This window comes from Leptonotus elevatus, chromosome 11 (assembly GCF_054856555.1).
Source record: "Leptonotus elevatus isolate MCC_2025b chromosome 11, RoL_Lele_1.0, whole genome shotgun sequence".
Classification (NCBI taxonomy): domain Eukaryota; kingdom Metazoa; phylum Chordata; class Actinopteri; order Syngnathiformes; family Syngnathidae; genus Leptonotus; species Leptonotus elevatus.
Window position 1 is genome coordinate 21394552 of NC_141249.1, and position 26825 is coordinate 21421376.

Here is a 26825-nt window from a genome sequence, read left to right on the forward strand (position 1 = left end):
AGGCCACAAGATGGCAGCAAAGGACTACTTTTGTCCAAATGAAGCTCCTCAACTCACTTGAAATGTTTTCCTTGGCACACAGATGCCAACAGATATATATTTTCTTCTAAACAACGATTAGAGTGCAGGTTGGAGCCTCGGGCCCAGTGCTACATGACGACCAAATATTAGTTAAAAAAAATAAAAATATTACCTTTTTGTCTAATACAAAAAAAAAATGTTTCACTTCCTCTATGGTGTACATTCATATACAATAATTGACTACACTTTTTAAAAAGACATTTATTAAAATGTTTTTCCAATTGTGTTATTTAACTCTAATTTATGTTTGTACAATTGAAGATATGGTCCAACAGGCGATAAAAAAAAAAGAAGAAAAAAGTGCGGCAAAAGTCATGCAAAGTCACTGTCACATCTTGATTGAAATCGGCTGCCTCTTAAATGATTAATGCTGTATACATTATAAATACACGACCTTTAAAGGCGTGGGGAGTAAGGGGGGGAAATGCCAGTAGCTCATCTTGTTGGATTACTTTCACTGCTGGAAGCACATTAGGAGAGAAAAAAAATACTAACTCTGTTCACTAAAGTTAAGTAGAAGTACAGATACTGACGTACATGTTAGCAGTGAGATTTAAAGAGATGTATGTTAAATATTTGTACGTTGTCACTTCCCAACACTGCAGGAATGTAGGGAGTTAAAATAATAGGAAAAAGTTAAAAGAAAAAGAAAAACACTTAAGTACAGCTGTACAGCGAAATATTTGTACTTGGTTACTGTAGGGAGATGAGTAAAAAGTCAAAATACAAATACAGTATATGAAAAATGCACCACTGTAGTTTTTAAATGTAGAAAGAAAGTAAAAAGTTATCCAAACTATTTGGAAATTCTAATAAATTAATTTTACACAAGTGAAATGTGTTGTCAAATAAAAAGTCTAACGCTAAAAGGTCGTCAGAAAAACGGGGTCTACCGTACACAGCGAAGAACAACAGTACAGTAGTTCGAAAGAGTAACGAAGTATTTATACTCGGTTCCTTGCATAAGAGGGTTGGGCTCCGTCACGTCTCCCGCCGTGATTGGCGGCTTTGCTCCGCGGCAAGATGGCTGCGTTGGCGCCCTCACTCAATAGCGGCATCCTGGTGGAATGACGCAAGCCGCACACTTCGCCTTCAGTCCTCGGAGGCTCGCAGTCACGTCCCCGCCCGACCCACCGCCGCCGCCGCCGCCGCCGCCGCCGCCGCCGCCGCCGCCGCCGAGCCCGGAAGAAGACGGAGCGGCTTCACCTCCCCTTCGAGCCCGGACCGAGCGGAACCGGCGCCTCTTGCCTCGTAAGTACTTTGTTTCCCTCCATGTGCTTCCTTCCTTGTCGCTTTTGTTGTTGTTTCTTCCCCCACGCCGGGGGTGTCTGGTCGTGTAGTTCCTCGCGGTGGAGCCGCTTCGTAGTCTTGTTGTCGACACCCCTCCACCCCTCCACCCTCTCCCCGCCTCGCGAGGCCCCTTTAGCCGGGGAGAAGCACTCAACAGATGGAAGGAAGCCACGGTGCTGCCTGCTGTTCAGTGGAAACGAAAGTGCTGCACTAGACGAGCCTCTCAGGCGTATTTGACATGAGATCAACTCTCAGTGCATCACAACAGAAAAAAATGTCACCAGAAAGTTTTGAAATTCGTTCTGTGACCAAGCTCTTTACTCGGTTTATTTAAGTGGACCATAGTGGGGGGGAAATTGGCGATTGTGTACTACTACTACTGTAACAAGAAAACGGCTGATCTATATCAGGTTTTGAGGCTACGCCTTCAATTAATTGCGCTGTAATATTTTTTTTATTCAACCACGAAAACATGGCGTGATTGTCTGAGAGGCTATTGGTTGTTTGGAGCTCCCCATTACTGACATGTATCAACTGTCAATAAAACCAGATATTAGTTAAACTTAGGTCTCGAAACAATTTATTGATTATCAAAAATGCTTATCGATTGATATGAGAATTGATTAGTTGTCGATTTAATCGTTGCAGCTCTAAGTATATATTTTATTTATTTAGTGTCTATATACGTTCAGCACAGTCTATATTTACTTTCATGAAACATGAACAGCTAAAGTGATTAAGCCACAGATTTGTTTGCACGATTGATAATTAATCCGAGTTTTGTTTACACCTCACTTGTTCGGTAGAATTTTGTGAAGTTGCCGTAAAGCTAACCGATGAGACCAAAACATTTATGATTTATACATCTGATATTGTTTATTCTAATGCAGATGAATATATTGTTTGTGTTTGTTAAAAAAATACAAGGGAAGGGAACTTTAAGAATTGCAATATTGAGAACTAAAAATGTAAATGGGATTATTTTTCAAAATCAACAGATTCCTCAAAAAATGTACTTGAGTGCAGTAACAAAGTATTTGTACTTGATTACTTGGCACCCCTGCTACTTGCACATGAGAACAGCTGACGGCAGGCTGCTGCTGATGCACTTAAGCATGCGGCGTGTTCCCGACATATCCCAACAGCAGATGACAACATCCGCTCGGTGGCTGCGGCGCTAACCCCGCCTGGCGCAAAAGCGAGTTGGCGCGGCGCGGCCCGGGTGCCGTCTTATGCCCTCGTCTGTAAATTTGCCTGCTGATTTATCCCGTCTGTCCGCCTCTCTCGTTCTCTCTCTCTCTCTGACAGGCTGCTTGACCCACCTGCCACCTTTTGGCTGGGGTGTCAAACTCATTTTCATCTCAGTGGCTATCAAGACATGTATAATCACCTCATCATATTATTATCATCTTTTCACTTTTAAACCGTCGCATGTACTTCCGGGTGACAAAAGATTTTATTATAGTAAACAAACGGTGACTATTACACTATCTGCCAGAGTTGATTTGAATTTGCCGTCACCATATAAGGTATGTAAAATTTTTGCCTGTAAGTCAAAGCGGGGGGAAAAAAATCACAGTACCTGAAAAATTGACTTACAGTTTCACAATTGTAGCGAAGGCACAGATGATTAATCCGACTGATATGATTAGCCGTAGATATTAGTAAAATTGTCAAATATTAGCAGATTTTTTTCTTTAAAAAAAATCTGAAAAAAATAATCAGCCAAATATTTTTTTGCTGGACAAAAATCAACCAAATATTTTTTTGCCGGAAAAAAATCGGCTAAATATTTTTTATTGCTGGGGAAAAAAATTGACCGACTATTTGTTTTGAAGAATCAAAATCCACAGAGTCTGCAGATTTTTGCCTTCTTTGAACACATTACAACTTAAGAAAAAGACAATGACATTCAAACCACGCCCCCAAACTCCCAATAAAATAGACAAAAAACCCCAGCAGTTTTCAGATTTTTCTTATAGTTATAAAGTTAAACGAGAACAAACTATTGAAAAACTGTCAAATGGTGTCCCTGTAGTTCATATTTGTGTTATTGTAAGCATTAAGGGAGCAAAAAAGAAGCTATTTTAATTATTATTCAAAAAATTCTTAATCAGGATTCAGCAGATTGTACTGTTATCAGTATTTTGTCCTTCCAAATATCAGATTCTGCATCGGCCGCAAAATAATCCCATATCAGTCGAGTCCCAGACTGTAAATTAAATTCGGACTTCGTTGATTCCAAGTTGGTTAAATTGAAGTTCCGCTGTAACTACAAATACATTTGACAGCCCTGAATTGATATCTGGTCAAATGAATGATGTCACAATGCAGCGTTAGCCTGCCTAGCGTGCTTCATGACTGCCTACCGGAGCAATCAGGTGTGACAAGGGTGGTGGTCTGAAGGCAAAAAACCCCTGAAGTCAGCGTAACGCGATCCCACAAGCTTGTGTGTCTTCTCTGCCCTTCAGATGGCCTCCCCGGCACAGAACCACAATAAAAAGCTGCTTTCGACGGCGTTGTCGTCGCCCGGCGTTGCTAATTACGGCGGTCGCACGTTCTTGTTGCGGTGGTCCGTCCGTGTCACGTGGATGTGTTCGCAGTGCGGGTTCAGAGTCCACGAGCTGGGTTCACAATGTCCTTACCTTGCGATTATAGTCATTCCCAGTTAAGGTTTGTCATTGGAAATGATCCAATTGGACTTTTTCCTGAAAAGTAGAAGACTGGTTCGCTTGATTAAAGTTGTTTATTTGGCACTCCCAGTTGGAGTTTTAAGGAACTGGTGAGTACGTTTGAACGTACTCGCAAATACATTTGAACATACTTGTAGGCTAAATGCTACAAACTACAAAATGCCATGCATAATGATTTAATAATGATTTATCGACCCCGATTTCCTTAATTTTGGAAGATCGGTGATCGGCCGATCCCTTTAAAAATAAACGGATCTTTTCCACCGATCTCATCTCCTTCCTCAGAGGTCTGGAAAAGTCAGTCACTGTCCTGTTCTGCTGAGATGACTAATAGGATTTTCATTTTTATTTGAGAAAACTACTTTCTTGTGCAGTTAAAAAATAAATATTTTTTTTTTATTATTTCAGCGACATTGTTCAATGTTTTCCAATAAAACAAGATTGGAAAAAAAATTGACATCGACAGGTCAGACTTTAAAAGATCGGGGATCGGTGCACCCCTAAAATACATACCCCGTTGCATTTTGGGGAAAATTCTGAACATAATAATAAATCATAAAAGTTACGATTTACATTCGAAAATTAAATAAGAAACGTATCTGTATAATGTGTGGGAAATTCTTAAAAGAAATGTTTAGTTTTCACCCGCACATGCGCAAGTAATAATCCTGTGGCATTAAAGGAAAATAGGCTAAATGTTTGTAGCATTTAGCCTACACGTGCGTTCAAATGTATTTGAGAGAATGTTCGAACGTACTCGCAAATACGTTCAAATGTACTAGCCAGTCAAAAATGTATACTTCCGCGCTTCCGTAAAAATTTACTGTAAAACTGGAATTAAATATTTTCCATTTATACACCAAATTTAAGTGTTGAAATAAGCTATAAAATTCCGCCTATTGAACGTCAGCTAGCTTAATGCTAACGTTAGGGCTGGGGGGAAAAGTCGACGCAAATTTTTTTTGCCGCATTGCCGGCACGATTGTACGTCAACCGCGCAGACAACTTCCATGCCACAAACTGTCATTTCTTTGTATTCTCTAAACCACTCATGACCTTTTCACAGACTTCTGACTTCTAAAAATCGTGGTCATCAATTTTATAAAGTGAAAGCAAAATGTCCGGTACATTTCCGAAAGGTCTCCAGTAAATTTTGGTTTATTTCTGCTTTATTCCCGTGGAAAGTTTCACGGCTTCATTCGTTGCACTCGTCGTGATTTCATCCATTGTCGCCGCACGCAAACCATGAAAATTGTTTGCGACTTTGCTGCTTTTAGCAACTTTAATGAATATGACTCGGTATCGACTCGAAAATAATAATATCGGCGTGTTCGAGACGTGAAGCGGGGCGCTCGGGCGAGATGGAACCTTCCCCGCGGCGGCGCGCTTTGCCAATTAAGTCCCAGATTGATTCATTTCCTTCAGATGAGATCATTTTCAATGAATATTAATGGCTGGCTGCTTTTCTTTTCTTTTGGTTTGGAGTTGCCGGCAGCAGCTGCAGTAGTTGCAATTCAAATGAATTGGGAAGAGAAAGCGTAAACATGCGCGACCTTGTGCCTATCAGCCGCATCCAGCTGCAACCGTGTTCAAAGTAACAAACACTCATAAATATATACGGGACATACGCTACAAACACGGAAGCAACAAAGCGTACCAAGAACGTAGACAAAACAATTCTACCGTGCTTGCATCGCTAGCAATTCTTGGACAGGGAAAAGTTAAATTTTTTTACCTTTCTCTGTTCTTTACTCTATCTCAAGAAGAAAAAAAAAATGTTAGAAGTTAGTTTTTTTGGGCAATTTCTGTAATAAGAAACGGCAGTTATAAGTAGAGAGAGACCTTTTTTTTTTTTTTTTTTCAGGGCCGATACCGATTATTAGTAGTCAAGGAAGCCGATAACCGAATATTTATTTGTAGCCGATTATAAGGGAACATATTGGCGTAAAAATACAAATGCAAACTCTTAACTTTGTTGAACTTTTTTTAATCATCAAAATGATTTTTTTTAAACCTCGTTTATTGACGAAATTTAAAGATTTTAAAAATATTGGACCCCCCCCCCCCACACACACACAATCCTAGTCAATAGACGTCTGTTTTTTTCTAACAAAAAAAGTTCAGTGAACCCCCCCCCCCCCCCCCCCGTCTCATTAGCATATAAAAACCTCCCTATTGTTTTCTCCAGTAAATTAAGTTTTTCTGAAAATATTTGAAATGTTAAATTTTCACTGATCTTAGTTTTAAGTTGTAGAGTGTAGAGTTCCAGCATCTCTTATAACGTTAACGGAACATTTTAATAAATAGTTCCCTAAAGTCTTAAGTTTAAAATCGATCTATTATCAGCCGTCAGATGCTTTCAAAAAAAAGGCTGATGCCGATATTTGTCAAAATGCTGAACATTGGCACCGATAATCGGCATTATCAGTCTCTAATGCGAAGAGAGTCAAGTAATGGAATGATGGAAATAGTTGGGGGGGGGGGGGGGGGGTTATAAGAATATTTCAAGAGTAAAGACGCAACAATTAGAGAATAGTAGTATTTTTTAGGATGAAGTACTATGACAAAAACGTTCGGCAATCGCCGTAATGTTATTTTGACTCTAATAAAACGCGGACTTTTAGTCATAATACTTTAAGCAAAAAACAAAACAAAAACAAATCATCATATAATAAGCCCATGCGCTTCTCAACTATTTACTAAATGGGGGAAAAACAGCCACGCACACAAATCCAAAATGACAACACTGGCAAGGAGCATGGATAGGACGCCAGCAGTGAATTAACAACCCTCACTCACTAGACCACGCCCCTTTAAGGCACACAACACACACGAGTGGAGCGTGTGACTTCGTCCCAATAGCCAGAATGTCCAAAAAGACTGAAACATAGTAGCTAGCTGAACGCACACCGGTAGCGAGTGGTCGCTCTCTCGCTCTCTCGCTCTCTCGCTCTCTCGCTCTCTCACCATAATATTTACTCAAGCCAGGCAGCAAAATGCTGCAGCGCTTTCTCCGGTCCCACTTTAAGACCTCCATCAGCCTGACAAGCTTGGGGAGCTCGCCAACACACACACAAGCCTGACAGTAAAGCCCAGTAGTGGGAAGTAACGAATCCTTAGTAGATTTGTCACTTTGCTTGAGAATCTGTTTTGGAGTTTTGACTCCCAACATGGAAAAACGTGTACTTTCTACTCCCAAACGTTTAAAAAAAAAAAAACAGGCTTGTTACTTTTGTATCGAACAATTTATCCACCGTGGTAAACTCACCCATATGATATTATAAAGCTAATCTGTCATTAGCTAATTTAGCATTTTTTTGTTAGCCACTTGACAATGCGTATTAGCTAAGCTACGGGAACGTTTCTAAAAGCACGAGTTGAAGTCGGATACGTTTATAGGCGCCTGATACTCAAAGTATAAATATGTAATGGTGTAAACGGTACGTGTCCTTGTTGTGTTTGTCTGTTCATGGAGTGAATGGCGAATGAATGCCATTTAAAAAAAAACAAAAAAACACGTTCGATTGAGTGGTGCGAGAGCGTCTTTCATGGCCCATTTCTTCATTGCATATCAATTATTTTGCCATTGACAGCGGCTATTTTGTTTTTGTTGTTTTTTGGTTTGAGGTGTCGAAAAAATAGCATCACAGTTACTGTTCTGCTTGGCAAACACGGATTTTGGTGAAACCACAAAAAAACTCGAAAAAAGTTTTTCCTCTTGAACAAAGCAAATCTACTTTTTTGCCGCACTTTTTGGCTCTACTTTGAAAATGACTGACTGGCAGTAAGTCATTTGTTCTTCTTTTTAAATAAAGTAATTGAATCAATACATATCATCCCCCCCCCCCCCCCCATTATCTGTACTCTCACCTCCAAGTACTTTTGCCAGATTTGGCAACGCTTACTCTGCAGCTCCTTGTGTCATCGTCTAGCCATTGTAAGCGGTGCGACAAGGGCTGGAGGATTTGGCGGGCCCAGGGAGGGGCGGGGGTCCGTTTAGACAGGAGCTCCTCTGTTTTCAAGCATGAAAAACTGCCCGCTGATTGACAGCATGGGACTTGTTGCATAGCTGTGGCATGTGCTGCAGAAGATTGTCAAGTTGTTGCACACGCGCACTCTGGCAGCACGCCCGTGTTTTCACTACGGGCCCCTAAAAAACCACTTGAGCTTAAATAGACGGTTTTCTGTACACGGACCTTGCTAGGAATTGTTTTTGTGTGTCATTACAGTTGGGAAATATTGATTATGAACTGCTCCAGATGAATGTATATAGCACAGTTTTGCGTGCCGTTTGTGACGTGATAGTGAGAATTAGTGATCGTATAAAGAGTTGGATGAAGTCCCCACGAAAGGTCAAGGTAACAAATTACGTGACCAGCCATTGTGCGAAGGACGCAAAAAGAACCAAGTTAGACGAGACGTCCACATATGGATCATTTTGAAGTGAGTACAAACATAACCGATTAATTTTGGAGCTATGTGTAGTTTTTCAAAAAAATGGGGCAGATTCACTTACAAAGCAAACGCAAGGGGCCCTAGATGCGTTCCCTGGGGTGCTCCATTTAGCCACTTTTTCACTCAGCGGTATACTTAAGTTCAATTCAAAGTGGTAAACGCTGCTCGCTTGACTTGCGCGTTTACTTTGTTCCTGATTGAGCTTGTAACTCGATTTGCTCACATCTCAAACTGTGATTGAGACGCAGAATGCTGATTGTAAGATTTTATTCTCATATTACGACGAGAGATGTCAGGCGATTTAAAATTTGTAATCGCATGACTTCAATAATTAACTTGCGATTAATTGCAAATTAATCACATTTTATATCTAAATGTACAATAAAATATTTTTTGCTAATTTTTCATACTCTTGTTAACAAAAGTGGGAAGAGATGTTAACCTAATAGATTTTTTTTTTTTTAATGAAGTAACTTATGAAATTCTTCACATTTTTGAAATTGTAAAAAACAACTTGACCCCGGTCTCCACAAATGTAAGTATTGTTATTCAATTTATTACTGCTAAATTGTGTTACATTGACTCCTTTGCACAACGTTGAATGCTTTTATTTTGTTAAGTTGAATACGGATGCGCATCGTAAAATGACGCAACTTTGCTGAATACGAACAAGAAAAGACCGGTGTGTTCTTTTCATATTAAGAGCTTTCTAATTTTTAACATGAAGTAACTTGCGAACTCTTGCGCATTTTTAAAATTGTGAAACGACGTCACTCTCTCTCATCACTACTACTTTCTGTGCATGTCGCATTACACGAACACTATTTGCACTCGGGTCAATAAATGAGCTGTGACTAGCTCTTTGCGTGTGAATTTTATTTTTTATAAATCGGTTACTGCATCAAAATTCTATTCTGCCAAATGTCAGAATGGGCATCGTCCTCAAAAAAATCAATATCAATAAGGCCTTACTTATGATTTGCTTAAAGCAAGTAATGACTTGACGCAACTTGTTTGAAATTTCGTGACTTGCTTGATATTTGCTTCAGTAACGCTGGACTTGCTTGAAATCTGAAGGTTAAGACTTGAGACATTCTTATATAACTTGCACAAAGTGTGCAGTTCTCCCACCACTGATAAAAAAAAAAAAAAGAAGTCACTTTTGGTTGCTGCCATTTTCTAATGTCAAAAAGTGCACATGGTTGCTGATTTGACTTTTTTTTTTTGTATTCAAATCCAAGCACGTGGATGCTTTCAATGCATCATCTGTTATCTATTTTTTTTGTTTACATTTCTTTCAGTAATATATGACATGACATGCAGCGTTTCATCTCAAGCGTCTCCTATAAGAGAGCTCACAATTTGCTGTCAGGCTTTTTTGGATGGATTCCATTTGGCTGTCTCGTTTTCATTTCTATGGCGGCGGAGGGAGAAGACACAAATAATGCAGTTTGTGACGAGGCAGTTTTCCCCCCAAACTGCGGTCCAGGTCACAATGTCTGGCATGAAAATGATTTGTCATGCACACGGTTGTTGTGACGGAGGCATCGTCGCCATGAATTGATCGCTTTGTTGCTCTTACGCAACGCATCAGCCCGCTGTGAGCCTGCAGCGTTGTGGTGTGTTCTTCTCACATTGTGCTGAGAAAATGTTAACATTCTTTACCTGTGTTTCTATGAGTCTGTCCAAAAGAGGGAAAAAAACGTTAAAAATCAAGCAATTGAAAACGGGAATGAAATCAAAATATGTCAAAAGAGAAGTAATTTTATGGGGAGGAAAATAAATGGTAAGGTTTTATTGTAAAAAGTTTTTGATTTAAAAAATTTCCATGAGAAGTCCTAAATTTACGAAGACTAAATAATAAATAAAACAAAAAAGTTGTACCCGTCCTACGCAACTTTTTAATTGCTTAGCACCTTCTCTCACTCTCGCTGTCACAAAATGGGAGACTTTCTTATAACATCATTTTCAAAGAAATTTAAAAATACTTTTTTAAGGTCTTTATTCTTTAAAGACACTCAACAAAAACATTTAAACACAACAAGAGAGAGAGCAAGAGCAAAAGGTAAAGATAAAAATATTGTGTAACAATGTCTTTACAGTAATCAGATGTACATTGTAATACAGCCGTCACTTTCTGTTGGCATAAAAAGCAGGATTAAGAAGGATGTGACATTAATTAAATACACCTCAGCAAAAATAGGCTGAGTTCAGAGTGCTTCCTGTTTTCTTTGAAATTTACGCTGTCAAACGAGTGTGCCCCCATCTAGTGGTCAACTGTGGAATTACACACAAAATAAGCGTGCGGCAAAAAGAGTTATAAACTCCGCAAAATAAAATTTTGCAAACTCAGTATCTGCGAAAGAGGCAGTTTTACTGCAGGCTGTAAAAATTTCTAAAAAGCGTATATATGTTCATAAATATCCGCAAAATGGCGGCGGCGCAAATGACTGGAGCAAGGGTTCATTCACACTGTAATAAAAAACAACTAAATCATAACATTTTCTCATAACATTCTTTTCTTCTGTAATTGGAGTGCGTATACCCCCAAAAAAGCCGATGTGAAAGTGTGAAAAGGCGTCACTTCTCCATCCCGGAGCTGTCGGCATGTCGAAGTGTTAAAAAAAGGGGGCCTTGGGCCCTCACGTTTCCTGCTCGTGTTCCTCTTCTCGTGCGCTTTTGGGCCCAGCCCGTTTTTCAGGCTCGGTGACCGCTTGCCTTTGGCGTCTGCGGAACCTTGCGGCTCGTTCGCTGCTCCCGTTTACCTCCTTATGCAACCGTGCCCGTCTCTCCCGCTCTCTCTCTCTCTCTCTCTCTCTCTCTCTCTCTCTCTAGTTCCTCCTTCTACAAACTGTCTTTAAAAAGGAGGCCTGTTCACACCAGCCGCACTCGGTCACCACCCAAACTCCACGTAGGCAGGACGAGGAGGGCAAGCCCAAGGGTTTGGTTGGGCCGCCTTGTTGTAAGAATGACTTTTTGGCCCAGGGTGTGTTTTTGTTGTTGTTGTTGTTTTAAGGCTCGCTTGATGGCTCCCGGTCTGGCAACCTGCTTGATGACATCATGACTAATGAGTAAGGCTCCTACGCTGCGTGGAGAATGATTATGCGGAACATCTGGAGTTGCGTTTATTGTTAAGATGGGATTATGGTTCGAGCAGCTTGCGTGATAGAGACCGAGGCGGGCGAAAGCACTCGCAGTAAGTAAGAAGTACAGATCAGGCGTGGCCATTCATAATTGCATGCGATTATGAAAGTGCGTCGTTGTGACATGTAGTCATGGAGAACACATGTTTAGTTCCAGCAAAAAATAGCACTCCCAGCAATGCTAAGCTAACGTTAGCGCTGTAAGCAGGCCGACGTTGGCCACGGCTGGCTACGTTGCTAGCATGACTTATGCGTGGCTTTTATGTGTTTGTCGTAGCTTAGAAATGTTTAAGTATATTAAATTAGCTGAAGATAACAATTTAGGAAAACCATACGTTGTGAATGTTGCCTCTTTTTTTTTTTAGGCTAGCACAAGATGTAACACGTTCTCCACAAATCATTCAATGTCATTTTACGTGACTTTATATCACAATGACCGTTGAAAATATGAAAACCCAACTTAACTCATTGACTCCCAGCCATTTTCACTGAAGCAACCCCCTTCGCTCCCGGCTCTTTTACTGGATTTTGACTGATTTGGCCCACAGAATATTGTGTTCTATTGCCATAAAAACATGGAACCTACCAAAATTAAGATTAGTCTCTTCTTTTATCTTTTATTTAGAATATAAAGTTTCATCATTATTCACAAACTTGTTTCAAACACTGGGGAAAAGAGCAACGTGGCCCTGGTTGATCTCTTACACTCTCCTATCACCTGCTGGCCGTTTTTTGTAATAACTACCACATACCTTTTAAGCAACCTCGTCAGGTCAGAGGCTGCATCAAAGCCTTCTGTATGCTCTAGCATAAAAAATAAAAAAAACATTAAAAACTTATAAATTACATTTTGGGACATGAGTTAAGTGACGTAGACAGACTTATGAGAAATATATACAGTATTTAAAATAAAATAAAAATCTTAAATAGGATGGGGAAAAATAATGTTTCTTCTCCACATCTGTTGCGTCGTACAGTATTATTTTTAATAATAATAATAATAATATTTTTTTCATTTCCTAATGAGAAGAAACAGAGTTTACAGCAGCGCTAATGCTAGCCAACATGGCCGTCTTACTGCTCTCTTCTTCTGCCTTTTTGTACTGCTAAGATTCGCAACTTCCGCCAGGAAATTGCAAATGGCAACCGGATGCCTTTTTCGAAGGTGTTTCATTACCCGCATAACATATCAGGCAACAACGAGAGGCAAGAGTACTTTCGCTTTCCTGAATTTACTTACGAAGACATTTTGATCTTTTCCAATTTTGGGACAAAAATGTTTTCAGACACACTCCACTCCCACCTTGCAGAAGTTCTTCCCAGAAAAGTGGAAGCTGCATATTTTCCTACACTTTAGCTTCCTGTAGTTGTAATGACGAGGTGCCCCCGTACTTTTTAAGCTTTTTTCCCTTATGCGGTGTTATTATTATATATTTTTTTTCATTAATGGCTTTTTGCTAAATGACCATATGAGTTCCAAGAACAGGAGTCACACCATTAGGATGAATAGTGTGCACTATTCTGCAATAACATCTCGTTTGAAAGCTCCGTAGGTGTTTGCAAACAAAATCCTGCTTTGTGTGAGTCTGCAGACATTTTTTAATGACTGCCCTTAGTGATTTTTTTTTTAAAATGTATGAACGTATGTGATTCGGCAGAATTGGGGGACTCAAGTCGATGACACATTTTAGGACTTGGTAAGTTAGTACTTGATTGGCTAAATGTTTGGTTTGCGTGAGTTACTTCTTATTATGACTTGACAAATCTTCGTTTGAAAATCAGCGTGACATTTGTTTTGGATTTTAGAAAGTTATTTTTAGCCCAACCTTTTTACCTTGGGATTCAAATATTTGTTCTTCTTTTATTTTTTTTAATTAATTTTTTTTTTTAAAAACAACAACTTGAAACTTGAAAAGTCTCACGTTACTGCGGCCAAAAATCAAGCCAAATCAAGTCTCCTCAATTTTAAGCAAGCACAGTCCGGTCAGGTTAAGAAGAAGAACAATTTATTTATTTTATTTTTTTATTTTTTTTAAATAAAAAAAAATAAAATATAAATTAAAAATAATAATAATAATAATAAATAAATAAATTGTTCTTCTTCTTAACCTGACCGGACTGTGCTTGCTTAAAATTGAGGAGACTTGACTTGGCTTGATTTTTGGCCGCAGTAACGTGAGACTTTTCAAGTTTCAAGTTGTTGTTTTTTTTTCCCTCCCACCTCCGGGCCTGTTGCTCCTCCCCACGCATCACCCGAATTAGAGCGGGCCTGGCTCGCAGATTCACGCAGCCTAGCATTATCCGGCGCTCACAACAAAAGCTCTGGGGCCGCCGCTCTATTTTTAGCGCGCCACTACTCACAAATTGATGTTTCAATATGCGCAAATGAGAGGCCTTCAATCGTGCGCTGCCTCAACCTTGTGAAGCGGTCTGCTTTCGTGAAGGCGGTTTTCTAATAAGACAGGCCGGCGAGATTCTTTGTACTCTTTTTTTTTTTTTAACTGGATGGACTTTTGCACTCTCGCTTTATGAGGCACTTAATGTCAGTGGTGGGAAGTAAACAAGTGCAAATACTTTGTTACAGTTACTTTTTATCGATTTTTTTTTTCCCCACACAGGTGTTTTCTATACTTGTCTTGATTATTTATTTTTTGGATGCCTTTTTACTTTCTCGCCCTACCTTTTTTAAGAGAACTCATCTGTACTTTGTATTCCTTACATTATAAAAAAAATAAAAATGCTTGGACGATGAACCCCGATTAAACTGGGTTCACCGTTTTTTTTTAAGCTAGCGCTAGCATTATGAGAACCCCTGGTGTTGTGGTCTGATGTGCACCAGGAAGGCCTGCGACAAGCTGATGAGTCTCAAGCGCTCAAGCTCAGCGCAAAACCGAGATTCTTCCACAGTTTTCTGAAGGGTAATTTTGGTACAAATACAGATAAAGTTTTGTTTATAGCAATTTATTTGTGAGGGGTTTAATTCGGGTTAGTTCAGGAGTTGCGTAACAAAAAGCTTTGGATCTCGAACTCGGCACGGATGACCTCATTTATCTCATTAGCGGTACTTCCCTACCTAACTTCCACTACTACGACTAAAAGTTCGATTTAGGTACGTGTCTCTCGAACCCTGTCGTGCGAGTCCAGCCAAGTACACCAGCGATTTGTACAGCAGGTTTGAATCAGCTGAAACAACATGCCAGGTGACTCTGGTTTAGCGCCCTATTGTACCTTAACACAAAGATCCCACGGCCGCACCCTGCACACGCCTGCCGCTGCCTGTCGTATCCACACAAATGGAGGGTGGTTGGCTGCCTCGAACGCACACGGTTCTTGTGTTCACGCCAGACTTTGAGAGTTCTTTCGATACTCACTTTGCAGTTAGCAGTTAGCAGTTAGCGCCCATCTTTACACTGAGTCAATAGAAAAGGTGCCAATTTTTGCATGTTTGACTTTTGACTCCCAACGGCTCGCCTTGCCTGCTTTGTCATTGAATTCAGCCGAAACGCAATGCCAGGTAAGAAGGGCATTGCTTTTTTTTTTTTTTCATTTTACCATGGCATTTATTAAATATTGCATACAAGTAATACACATTTTTTTAAACAAAAACTAAGCATTTTTTGAAATAACTAAAACTAATACAATCTAACAGAGCCGCCCTGAAAATTGATTAAAACCAACAAAATTAAAAACAAACAAACTCAACAACAAAATTAAAACTTTATTTTTTTTATAATGAAAACTTTATTATCCCTGGTGTAAAAAAATATATTAAAAAAAAACAAAAAAACACTGATGTGAGCTCATCTCATTCACTCCCAGCCATTTTCGCTGAAGCTACCCCCGTCGCTCCCGGCTGTTTTACTGGATTTTGCCTGATTTTGCAAGGCCTGCAGAATACTATTGTGTTCTATTGCTATAAAAACATAAAACCTACCAAAAAGAAAGATTAGAGTCTCTTCTTTCATCAGGAAAAAATTATATATTTGAATCTGTTTCTGTTTTGGAGCAATTAGCATTAAAATATAGCTAAGTTTCATCATTATTCACAAACCTGTTGAAAACACCGGCAAAAAACAGCTTGTTGCAACATGGCCCTGATTGTTCTCTTATACTCTGCTGCCACCTGCTGGCCGTTCTATTGTAAGAACTACCATTGCTTTAAGCGACCTCTTCAGATCAAAAGCTGTATCTCAGCCTTCTGTATGCTGTAGCATTAAAAAAAAAAAAAAAAGTATGAATACCTTTTTGGAAGTAAAGGACAAATTATTTTAAATTTTTTTTATACGTTTTGGGGTTTGAATGAGTTAATAGATGTTTTCCATGAAAAACGGAGGTTCGCTGTATTTACACGGCAAGCTGTCAAATGAAAATGGCTCCCATTTGCCAACGTGTCCCTGCGGTGATTGTTGTGCAGGTGAGAGTGCGATGAGGAGAGCGTTCCCAGCGTGAGGAGGCCATGGGCTGCACCTCGGCCAAGCAGGTGTCGGCCGTGCCCAACGAAGACGAGGGCCGTGGCAAGGCCTACAGCAATGGGGACCTCTTCACTGGTCAGTTACTACACGCACACGCACACGCACGCCGCTTCCACTCTTACTTTCACATTCTTATCTCTCACACATCCTTGTGACTAAATTCTTGCCCACTCCATTTCCTGTCCTTAATCCTTGTGCGTTGACCCACTGGCCCGCGTGTGCTCTCGTGATCACAGCTCCTAATCCTCTGGCCTCGGTGCAAATTGTCCGCAAGTGTCAAGTCCATTGTTTTGGGACGGATCAGGTTGCCAAGCAGATATTAATTAAGCGCGTTAGCATAAATGCACTCCTGGTTGGTTTGTGAGATGTGTGATGGAATGGGACCTGTTTTGAATGGAGGTAGCTCAATATGATTATTATTTTTTTTTTGTGTGGTTATTAGTAGTCAAGGAGTCTGATAACTGAAATTTGCAGCTGATTTTTATTTTCACTGAAAGGGAAAATATCAAAAATAATTCAGATTTGCATAAATATTTGAGTATTTTATTATTTTTTATTTTTTTTAATCTTAGTCAATAGACATCTTTGTTTTGAAATTCTAACACCGATTTCAGGGACCTCCCAGGGTCATTAGCATTAGGGCTACACGATATTGGAAAAAAACGGGCAATATGTGATCTAGAGTAGCTGAATATGACATTTTTATTATCTAATAAAATAATTGAAAAAAATTCATGCGGCAAAATAAGCAAATTCAATGTATTAGTTAATTAATTGTAATAACTTTTTGATAATGTTCAACTATTGGGTAGCGGTGCACATTTTAGTTAACGTCTCACTGCTCAAATTTAGATCAAATCACAAAATATGAAACTTATTGCATGGGTCAATATCGATTTTTTTTTTTCCTCGACATATTGTGCAGCCCTAATTAGCATGTCTTAAAAAGTTGAATAAAAACTTAAAACAAGTAAAAAGCTTTACAGTAAATAAAGTTTTACAAAATGTCAAAATATTACAAACGTAAAATTTTTACTTGTGTTAGTATTAAATTTAAACAAGAACAGAAGAATTCCCGGGGTTAGCATCTTTTATAACTGAAATTTTAATTATTACGTCCCTGCAGTTATCACAGTTTTAAATTGATCTGTTATCGCCTGTATGATTCGATGGCAATATTTGTTAAAATTCTGAATATCGGCGCCGATAATCGGTCCGTCACTCGTTTTGAAATTGGATGGTTGTTGCACTTCCATTTTTAGAGCTTAAAAAATATTGATGAAGAGTTACTCGAGTGATAAATCGTCACGTCGCTGGTAGCTAGCGACGCCGATGCTAAAGTCCGATCTTACTTTGGTCAAGCTGTTGTAAAGGATTCAACTGCTTTTGATGCCGTCTTTAGTCGTAGCTCGGCAAAATTGTTGTGAGCTAAAGCGGCGGACGCGGGCGCCGCCATCTTGTCGACCAGCGCTGTCCATCATAAATCTAACATGGATACTCTTCGATTTGTGATCGTTGAGGGTGTGTGTCCACCATGTAAACACGAATTCACCGTATTTGTGTGTATTTGTACCGTTTGCGTGTTTATTACAACTGGCCGGTCAACAGATTGCCAGTCGAGCCTCGCGCTCTCGAAACGCGTTTGTGTCCCAGATGTTATCTGATGCTGTCAGATTGTGGTCACTAAACCCCTAACGACCCCTTCCTCCTCCTCCTCCTCCTCGTCCTCCTCCTCGTCCTCGTCCTCCTCCCTCACTCTCGCACAATAACCGGAAAAAGGCTGAGCTCCGTTACACAAACAGCACTTGAAAAACGGCAACACTCCCGACGTGGTGTCGTTCATCCGCTGTGTTGTGTCGACGACGGCCATTTTGGCACACGAGCGGCTTGAGAGGAAGTTTTGTTCATATTCTAATTATTATACAGTGGCGCTTTGACCTGTGAGTGTAATTTGTTTTGTGGCCACGCTTAAATAAAGTGCATGATGACTTTGGCTCTCCTTGCCCACATGCCTGGGCATTACAGTACATTAGTTACTCCAAAAAAAAAAAAAAAAAAACTACAGTTGGGCGACGGCATGTCTGAAGCTTGCTCGTAACTCAAAGGTTAATGGATTTATGAAAGTAATCCTTAGTTACAACCCGAGTTCAATTACAGTGTGCGCATTTCGGTGAAAGTGCCAGAAGCTCTGCAGCAATTTTCACCGTTTTTTTTTTTTTGTTTGCCTTTTAATCTGCGTGAAAATAAGAGAGTGAAATGACCCATTTAGACGGATCACTCGTCTTCATTGCAGCCGCACAAAATGTAACGTGAGGACATAACTGGACGTTTCCTGATGGAATATCATCGGAACGTTTCGAGCTCCTGTTTTCATGCCGGTGTCGTTTCACAGAATATTGCGAAATGCTAAAACGGTTTACACATGTTTTATTAAAATGTCTGTGACATATTTTGGTCAAAGGAAAACAAATTAATCTAGCAAGAAGCAAATTAGAGCCGCTCGATTTACTTAAGTGTTCCGTAAACAAACCAGAACACGAATTGTGTACTTGTCAACTCAATGGACTGCGCGTGAATTTGTATGCGTCCTTCTCGAACCAGCGGCGAGACGTTATAAAAAATGGGGGCTTCTCAAAATAGGGGCTCCCTTTTCTCCTCCACTCGTCCCTCCTTCGTTCTAGTTTACGATGTACGGGAATTCGGCAGTCAGACTGCGTTTTTTCTATTTTGCAGCCTTTTGGTGACAGAAAGTAGACTAGACCTTAGACCAGGTAAAAGCTGGTCTAAGTTGTGGTGCATGATATGTGAGTATCCAAGTGGCCAACTTTACATCAATGCCAATCTCCAGCTTGGAATTTAAAGGAATTGAGAGAAGCCGCTTCAATTCGCCGAGAGTCGAGTTGGCTGTGTTCGGCCCTTCATCTTTTTATGGATTAAAAAAAAGTGATACAGTACGACATAGGGCTGGGTTAAAAAAAAAATCAATATTGAATTGATTTCTTTTTCGAGCGTGATATCGAGTTATAAAACCATGAATCGATTATTTTAATATCTCTTTTTTTCCCATAAATTAACAACAAAATAAAATTTTAACGTCCTTTTTTTTGTGTCTTACTCGTCTTGACATTTACTGGTTGTGTGAATTTAAAAGTATTTTTCTTACATTTATGAAAGACCTGACTTATTGCACTTTATGACAATTCAGAATGTTTTTAATTTATAGTTATTATTATCGAATTAGAATTATGAAAACATTTTCATCTCATCCATGCTGATGTTAATGTAACACAAAAATTATAACACCTATTTTTTCCATTAATAAATAAATAATTTCAACTGTTACTGCTTCTGCAAAATTTCATTTGGAATTTAATGTTTGTGGAGTTTTTTTTTTTTATCATGTCCTTTTTATTTAAGAAGAATTGATGTTCCATAATTAAGCAATATCGTATTGAACTCAGTGAATCGAATCGAGTCGGAAAAAATCTAAATTGAATCGAACTGAACTCTTGTGAATCAAAATCAACTCCAGGAAATTTGAATGAGCCCCAGTACAACATATTGTACACACTCGCACAGTTCACATTGCATGGAGTCCTTAAAACGGCCGACATGTCGGGTCCGAGCGGCCAACTGTCCTTTTTTTTTCCCACGGTCCTCGTCGGATTCAGAAGCATCGCGCGGTGTGCGGCGGCGGCGGCGGCGGCGGCGGCGGCCCTTACTTCGCCCTACCTACTCATCCGCATCCTCCTCAGGCTGCGGAATATTAAACATGACATTTTATGGGGATTATCTTCGTTTTCAAATGCGAGCGAGCAAATAGCTTTTAATTCCCCGCCGCCGCCGCCATCGCCATCACCGCCGCACACTGTTGCATGTCGGCCGAGGCCTGTGCAGTGTTTTGTTATCACGCCCTGTGTGTGCGGCGGGCGCGTACGTGTGTTTCAGCATGCTGAGACACGAGACGCCTCGCTCCCACTGGTTTACATTCCTCGCACAAACAGCACTAAAGAACAACCCCCCCTTCCCCCCCCCCCTCCCTTTCTCTTCTTTTTTTTTTCTCGCTATCTTTTAATCTCGCGCCATCTTTCCACTTAATTTCTCGCCGGCTCCCACCATCATCTGAGGTTGCCGCGGCGATGACGCACACACGCGCAAGGTGACGGACAAGCATGACATGAAGAACACGCCAATCCATCCTCGCCATGACCCCCCCCCCCCTCCTTTTTTTTTTTCTTGGGCGGAGCGACGCAATCAGCTGGGTGCAGAGTTGCACAGATGGGACGGATAAACGCTGCTGATAGCTGGCGGGGGCAAAAGGCATAGTGTGAAACTGATACAGTGGAGTTGAATGTGAATCGCATCCGGGAGGGGTCAAATGCAGTGGGAGGGAGGGAGGGAGGGGTCAGGGTCGGGGTCGCTATCACACACTATCACAAATCTATTCCTAATTTCTGTTTATATTTAATGAGGCAGTCGCTTCGAGTGTGGCCTGCGAGACATCATGATGCGATAACGTAGCACGGCGATGACCGTTGATTGACAGTTGAGCGATGCAGGTGGCGCGGTAACCACGGCGACCGGCGGCTCAACGCCCATAAGCGGCCAGCTGTTCGCAATCTACGCCGACAGGTGAATCACCTTAAGTGCGGGCAAGAAGCTCCAAGCGGCGTCGTATTATTTATGTGTTGTTGTTTTGTTTTTTTTTTTGTTTTTTTACACACTCGCCGCCACTGAGCTCATCGGCGGTGTCGAAAGCTGTTCAGGGACACATTCACTTTAATGTCCGACGCTGGGGGCGGGGCTCCTCCATTCAAAAGTGTCTTCGAGCCGAGGTTTGGAACATCGTGATGTATTGCGTATATTGTTATTCAGCACGACGATGTTTTTTTCTATCAACTTGCTGTCAAAAAAGATTATTCACAATAACAGGAGGTACAAAATTAACAATTTCGGTTATTAATAAAATTCACATTATTGAAGAAGCAAAGTGTGAACATTTTGACATGAAAATAACACTGGTCAACAGCAAATTTTAATCAGTATTTTTTATGCTAATTGGAAAAAAAAATCTATTTTTTCTCGTATATATTTTAATTTTTTTTTTTTTTTAGATTTGATCTATAAAAGCTTGCACAATACAGATTTACAGTCTGTTGTAATTTATAGCTAAGATGTTTCAGGAAAAAAATCCTTTTGTTGTTCAAACTTACCCTTAATTTGTAAATATTATGAAATATATTACTCTACTATATTACATATTATAATATTGTTGTGCTGATGATGAAAACCTGCTAAAATAAAAGTGAGGGCTGATTTTTGTGTACACAATATAATACAGTGAATTAGAAACAAAATCATTTTTTTTGCAAGTGAGCATTCTGTATTCAAAATGATTTCCAATGTTAACCCTAACCCTATACAAATAGTAAAAATACAAAAATAAAGTGTACAATAATATAAACTTATATATGTAGGGCTGCTCTATTATGGAAAACATATAGCAATAATGCTAATCACGATTTAATTTCAATCAATAAAAAAATAAAATAATAATAGAAACACTATAATTATCATAAGTTCCTTTTGAACCAAACTGAATTTATAATAATATATATTTGTATTAATATTTATTTATTTATGTTGGCAAAAACTTGAATTTAAAGTGCAGCTTGTGCACAGTAGGACGATCATTTATTTTTTGGTACTTTGTTTTACGTTTAAATAAATGTTAAGACTAATAAAATTATTTGAAACACTATAATTATGCCAGTTCCTTTTGGATGAAACAAAATGTATTAAAAATGTATACATTTAATAATAATTTAAAAAAAATTATGATTATGCTGATTTTTATAATTATGGAGTGTATTGAATTTCAATTAAATGCACAGCCCTATGTATATGCGTATATATATATGTATGACTCTCCTTTCCCACACGTGAGGGCATTACAGTAAGTAGTGTTAGCCCTGCAAAAAATCCCTTTTAAAAGAAATACAATTAAAAAATAAATTAAGTAGCCGAGACAAGAATTATGAACTGCAGTACAGCAGGGGGACATAATCGTTTAGAATACTGTCTGCTCAGGACCTAAAAAAGTACAGTATTTTAAAATGTTGAAAAAAAAAATTCTGTCCTTTCTTTTCTACCTTTTTTAATCATACTTCTTTCTCTTTTTCTCCCAGATGAATACAAGATGAAGGGAGTGGAGGAGGTGAAGTACATGAGAGGGGAGGAAAACCGCATCAATGCACGCAACCAGGAGAACTTGGTGAGGAATCTTTTCAACTATTTCTATTAGTTTAAAAAAAAAAATTCTACTTTTGTTAACAAGGGTATGAAAACCTAGATTTTTTTTTTATTGTACATTTAGAACAGATCTAAAATTTGTGATTAATCGTGAGTTAACTATTGAAGTCATGCGATTAATTACGATTAAAAAAATGTAATCGCCTGACACCCTAATTATTAATAATCATCTCGTCAGGTGATTTTATTTTATTTTTTTATTGTAATTAATCGCATGACGTCACTAGTTAACTCATGATTAATCACAAATGTTATCCCTGTTCTAAATGTACAATTTTTTTTTGGGGCGGGGGGTAGTTTAAATGTTAAACTAATAGTGAATGAATTAACACCAAAATGTTCAACCAAATTTTATCAGTCTGTTAATGTTAAAATAATATATAACAAAAACACTAGGCTAACAAAAATTAGCATTGCTGTTAATGTTGCTGCAGCCACGCATACAAACACAGCGTACAAAGATATTCACACTCTCTACTGGAGCTTAGTAGGGGACCTTCTCTGCCTCTTGCAGCACAATGTGGACTTGCCTGTATAATATATATATTTTTTAAACACATTAAAAACGACGGTTTAAAAATCTGCGACGGCTAAAGACGCAGTACGATGTAGCGCTTCATTCCGAAGTTGAGGAGTGTGCGTGTGGCAGCCAATCAGGTAGGTCTGCCTCCCGTCCCACTCGGCTATAAACACGAACTAATATAAGTCATAAATCGCGCTCCAACAGAAGCAGCCGCTGTTTTATATCAGCGCGCTGACACTCGGCATTAACGTGAAGTGCTTATCCTCCGGTCCGTGTCAGATGTTCCATATAAAATGGAGGTCAGAAAGGTTTCTTGGGTTTTGTTCATTTCTGTTAGCCCCCTTTTGTTGCGTTTTGCATTACATGTTAGCATTAAGCTAGTAGGCGTTTATTAGATAGAATAATATGCTTTGGTTGAACACTTTGTATTTTATAAATACGTCTTTGGGAGCGTGGTAACATTTAAAATACAACGTATTTATACGGAGCAAATGAATTAAATCAACTTTTAAAAGCTCATAGTCGTCATAATAACGTGATTTTTTTTGTGTGTGTGTTTCAGGATAGAAGTAACGTGCCGCAAAGGGGAAAATTGCAGAAAGAGGCGGCGGCAAACAATAAATCAAAGTAAGTGGCCAAAAAAATTCTTCTTTTTTTTTGTGTCAAGATTTGAGTAGCTGATAACATGATTAAGTAAGAATCAATGAAGCGAAATGGCTTTAATAAGTCTGCGTGTAGCATATTCCGTAAAATGGCACAAAGGCAAGTGGAAAATGTCGGTTTGACTTATTCTGCATTGGTGCGGTTTCAATAGAAGTGCAATGTGGGACAAAAAAAGCGGTCTTGACTTTGTATGCCCTTTTCGCATGGGTGCCATTTGCTGTATATAGAACAGTGACGTGGAGGGAAATCAAACGGTAAAATCAAACATGCTGGTCGACTTTGGTGCTTCCCTTTTAGTTGGGTTTCCATCCACCCATTTTTTATTAGAATTTTCAAGAAATGTGAAAATAAAACAATGGAAACGCTAGAAATTAGAAATTTTTACGCTTGGATTTCGATTTTGAAGCATATCGAAAATGCGAATTTTGGCTACGGAAACCGTTTTTTGCAAATAAGCGCTGAACCGTCGCACATTTTGACCAGATATTACGTCACACGTACGTTTGTAGCCCCGAAGCAATATCGGACGATAAAGTACGTTTTGTTTGGGGGAATGACGAAACTGAAACCTTTTTGCAATTAATTAAAGAAGCGCATTTTAATAAAACAGCAAAGAAACGCTACGGTTTATGAAGAACAACGTCAACAACAACAGATGGAAACGGGCGTAGGTTGCATTTCCGTTTTTGCGCATTTTCAGTAAATTTGCTTAAAAAAATATCGAAACAATTGGATGGAAAACCTGACGAGTGCCGTTTAGATTAAACAGCAACGCGGCAATTAACGTCAACGGCGCTCTTCGTTAGGATTCCTGTCGACACAGACTGGCTCGCGGTTAGCCGGCCGACTCCCACGTCACTCACCGGGTCAGCCCCCCACCTTTTTAAAGCCACGCACACTCAACGTCACAGCTATTTTTATGTGCATAAGCGACCCAGAGTGGGCGGCAACAATAACACCTGCGCCTCAGCTGCATGTTTGCTCGTTTGCTAACGCTAAATCCAATTTTCGTTAGCCGCAACCCTGGCGGGCCACCTCATTTTTGCATCCGTGCTGTTTACACAGAATGATTATTCCAAGCTTTACTTTTCTACATAACAGCGTCATGGAAAAAGTGGTCTATCCTCTTAAGAGCTGTTTGAAAAAGAAATTCTGTCTTTATTACTAGCTGACATACAGTAGCATCTATCGTACCAAATGTCACGACCGCTAACTGAAGACGACGCTGATATTTTTACTAGACAAGACATTTAAATTCCTTCCGGGCCGAGCTGTTCTCACACTGTACCGAGGAATTGCGTGTGTGCGTAGAGGGAAGCGGGCGGGCGCGGTGGGGTGGGGGGTGGGGATGGGGGGTTGCAATGGAAAATTCTCATGATGTATTTGTTGCTGCCTCCTCCTCCTCCTCCTCTTCCTCTTCGTCCTCATCCTCCAACTTCCTCTCGTTCGCCCAGCATTCACACGTCAGAGAGCCAGCAGGAATTCTTCCGGATGCTGGATGAGAAGATTGAGAAGGTGAGGGGAGGGCAAGGCAGGGGAGGGATGAGTTTGTTTGTTTCATCTCGAAAGTGGCGGGCGGGAGGGCGGGCGGGAGGGAGGTGTGGCCTCTGGTGATGACGTGCATAAGGAAGAAATGTCCATGTCTCTGTTTAATGATGGATAGATGTCATGGAAATGCCATTTATCCATTCCAGCCTCCCCCCCCCCAAAAAAAAAACTTCAAATGGGGAAAAATATCTCTCCATAAAAAGGTTTTTGATAAAAAACATACGGTAATTACATAATAATTACATAGAATTAAAAAAAAGAATGAGAGTTGTTGTCACATTGCATCAATAGAATGGCTATTGTGTTTTTGGTGTGCCTGCTTTGGCCACCAGGGAGCAGTGCAAGACAGCCAGCCAATATACTGTTCATTGAGACATCTCAACTCCTCTCAGATCATCAGTACGGCACTGATATTAGTCGCTCTTCGCAGGGGATAAAGAATATATGGCTGTGAGTACTTTTTTTTTATTGTCTGTTTATGAGTTGCTGCACAGTTTTGTGCGCAGTCCGGGTTGTAGCACTTAAACATAGACGCTATTTCGCATGAGCATTAAGATGGAGGACAGAGCGACTAAGCTAGGTGGTTATTTAAATACACACAGTGTAGTTCTTTTTTGTTTTTAAAAAAAAACATAATGACACATTGTAAAGAATGAGAGTACAAACTATGCTGCATAAAAAATAAAAAAAATCTTTGTGTTTTATTTACCAGGGGCAAGACTACTGCTCAGGGGAGGAGGAGGAGGAGGAGGAGGAAGAGGAGGAGGAGGACGACGGGACATAGCACAGAGGCCCCCCCACGACCCCCATCCACCCTCACACAAACTGAGACCCTCATAATGTGTGAGAGTGTATACGAGTGTGAGAGTCGAATCAGTATTTTACCAGCGGGGGGCGCGCATATGCGGGATGTGGCAAAGTAAGTATTTTAAATATAAACGACAAAGGTGGGACAAAAGGACTTTTTTTTCTTCTTTTTTTTTTTTTACTCCAATCCCACCCGGGACCCTGAGTGCACTGACAGCTGAAAGGACCGAGCGAACGGGGGACAAACATTCCCAAATGTGGCGGCCCACAGAGGTGCGGAAGAATTACAGGACGTCACGTTGGGCTTTATTGATGGACAAGCCGGACGGGAAGATTTGGGGATATTTTAATAAGAAACAGAAGACCCGCTACCTTACACCCCCCCCCCACCCTCTTTTTTTTAACACTTGTAAATTATCAACATGGAGCAGATTCATGTCTCATCCTCCCTCAACACACACACACACTTTAAGTTCACCAGCAGACATTCAAGTCAACTTCTGTTTTTTCCCCCCCAACTCACTTTAGAGTACATAAACACGCACGCACACACGCACACACTCAGGCACTGTAGCAACAACCAACTGAAGAGGGAGGATGAGGATGGGGAGGATGAAGAGAATGGGTGGTTGCCGTGGAGATGCAGACCCGATTACTTTTCTGTTGTTTTGTTTACCGCAGACTTCCTTGTTATATTATTTGTATATGGGTTTTTTTTTTCTATTAAAGTAAAAACAGCAAAGCTCGTACTCTTTGTGTGTGGAGTGTGCAAGTGTGTATGTGTGTGTATATTTTAATTCAGCATTTTTTTTATTTATTATTTATATAATTTATTTTT

General features: G+C 39.9%; 1 protein-coding gene across 5 annotated transcripts; it reads left to right on the forward strand.

The window, feature by feature from the left end:
• The first annotated feature begins 1076 nt into the window (after positions 1-1076).
• On the forward strand, positions 1077-26729 carry LOC147166443 (uncharacterized protein C1orf21 homolog). 5 transcript variants are annotated; one of them, XM_086089253.1, is made up of 6 exons: positions 1077-1332; positions 16077-16209; positions 22323-22408; positions 23532-23596; positions 25087-25147; positions 25513-25885. In XM_086089253.1, exons 2-6 carry the CDS (start codon positions 16119-16121, stop codon positions 25615-25617), a joined length of 408 nt encoding a protein of 135 aa, XP_085945379.1. In that variant the 5' UTR covers positions 1077-1332; positions 16077-16118; the 3' UTR covers positions 25618-25885. The 5 variants fall into 5 exon arrangements, with proteins under 5 accessions (XP_085945379.1, XP_085945383.1, XP_085945382.1 ...); XM_086089257.1 differs by having other exon boundaries at positions 1078-1332; positions 25573-25885; XM_086089256.1 differs by lacking the exon at positions 25513-25885 and adding an exon at positions 25893-26729 and having other exon boundaries at positions 1079-1332.
• The last annotated feature ends 96 nt before the right edge of the window (positions 26730-26825 follow it).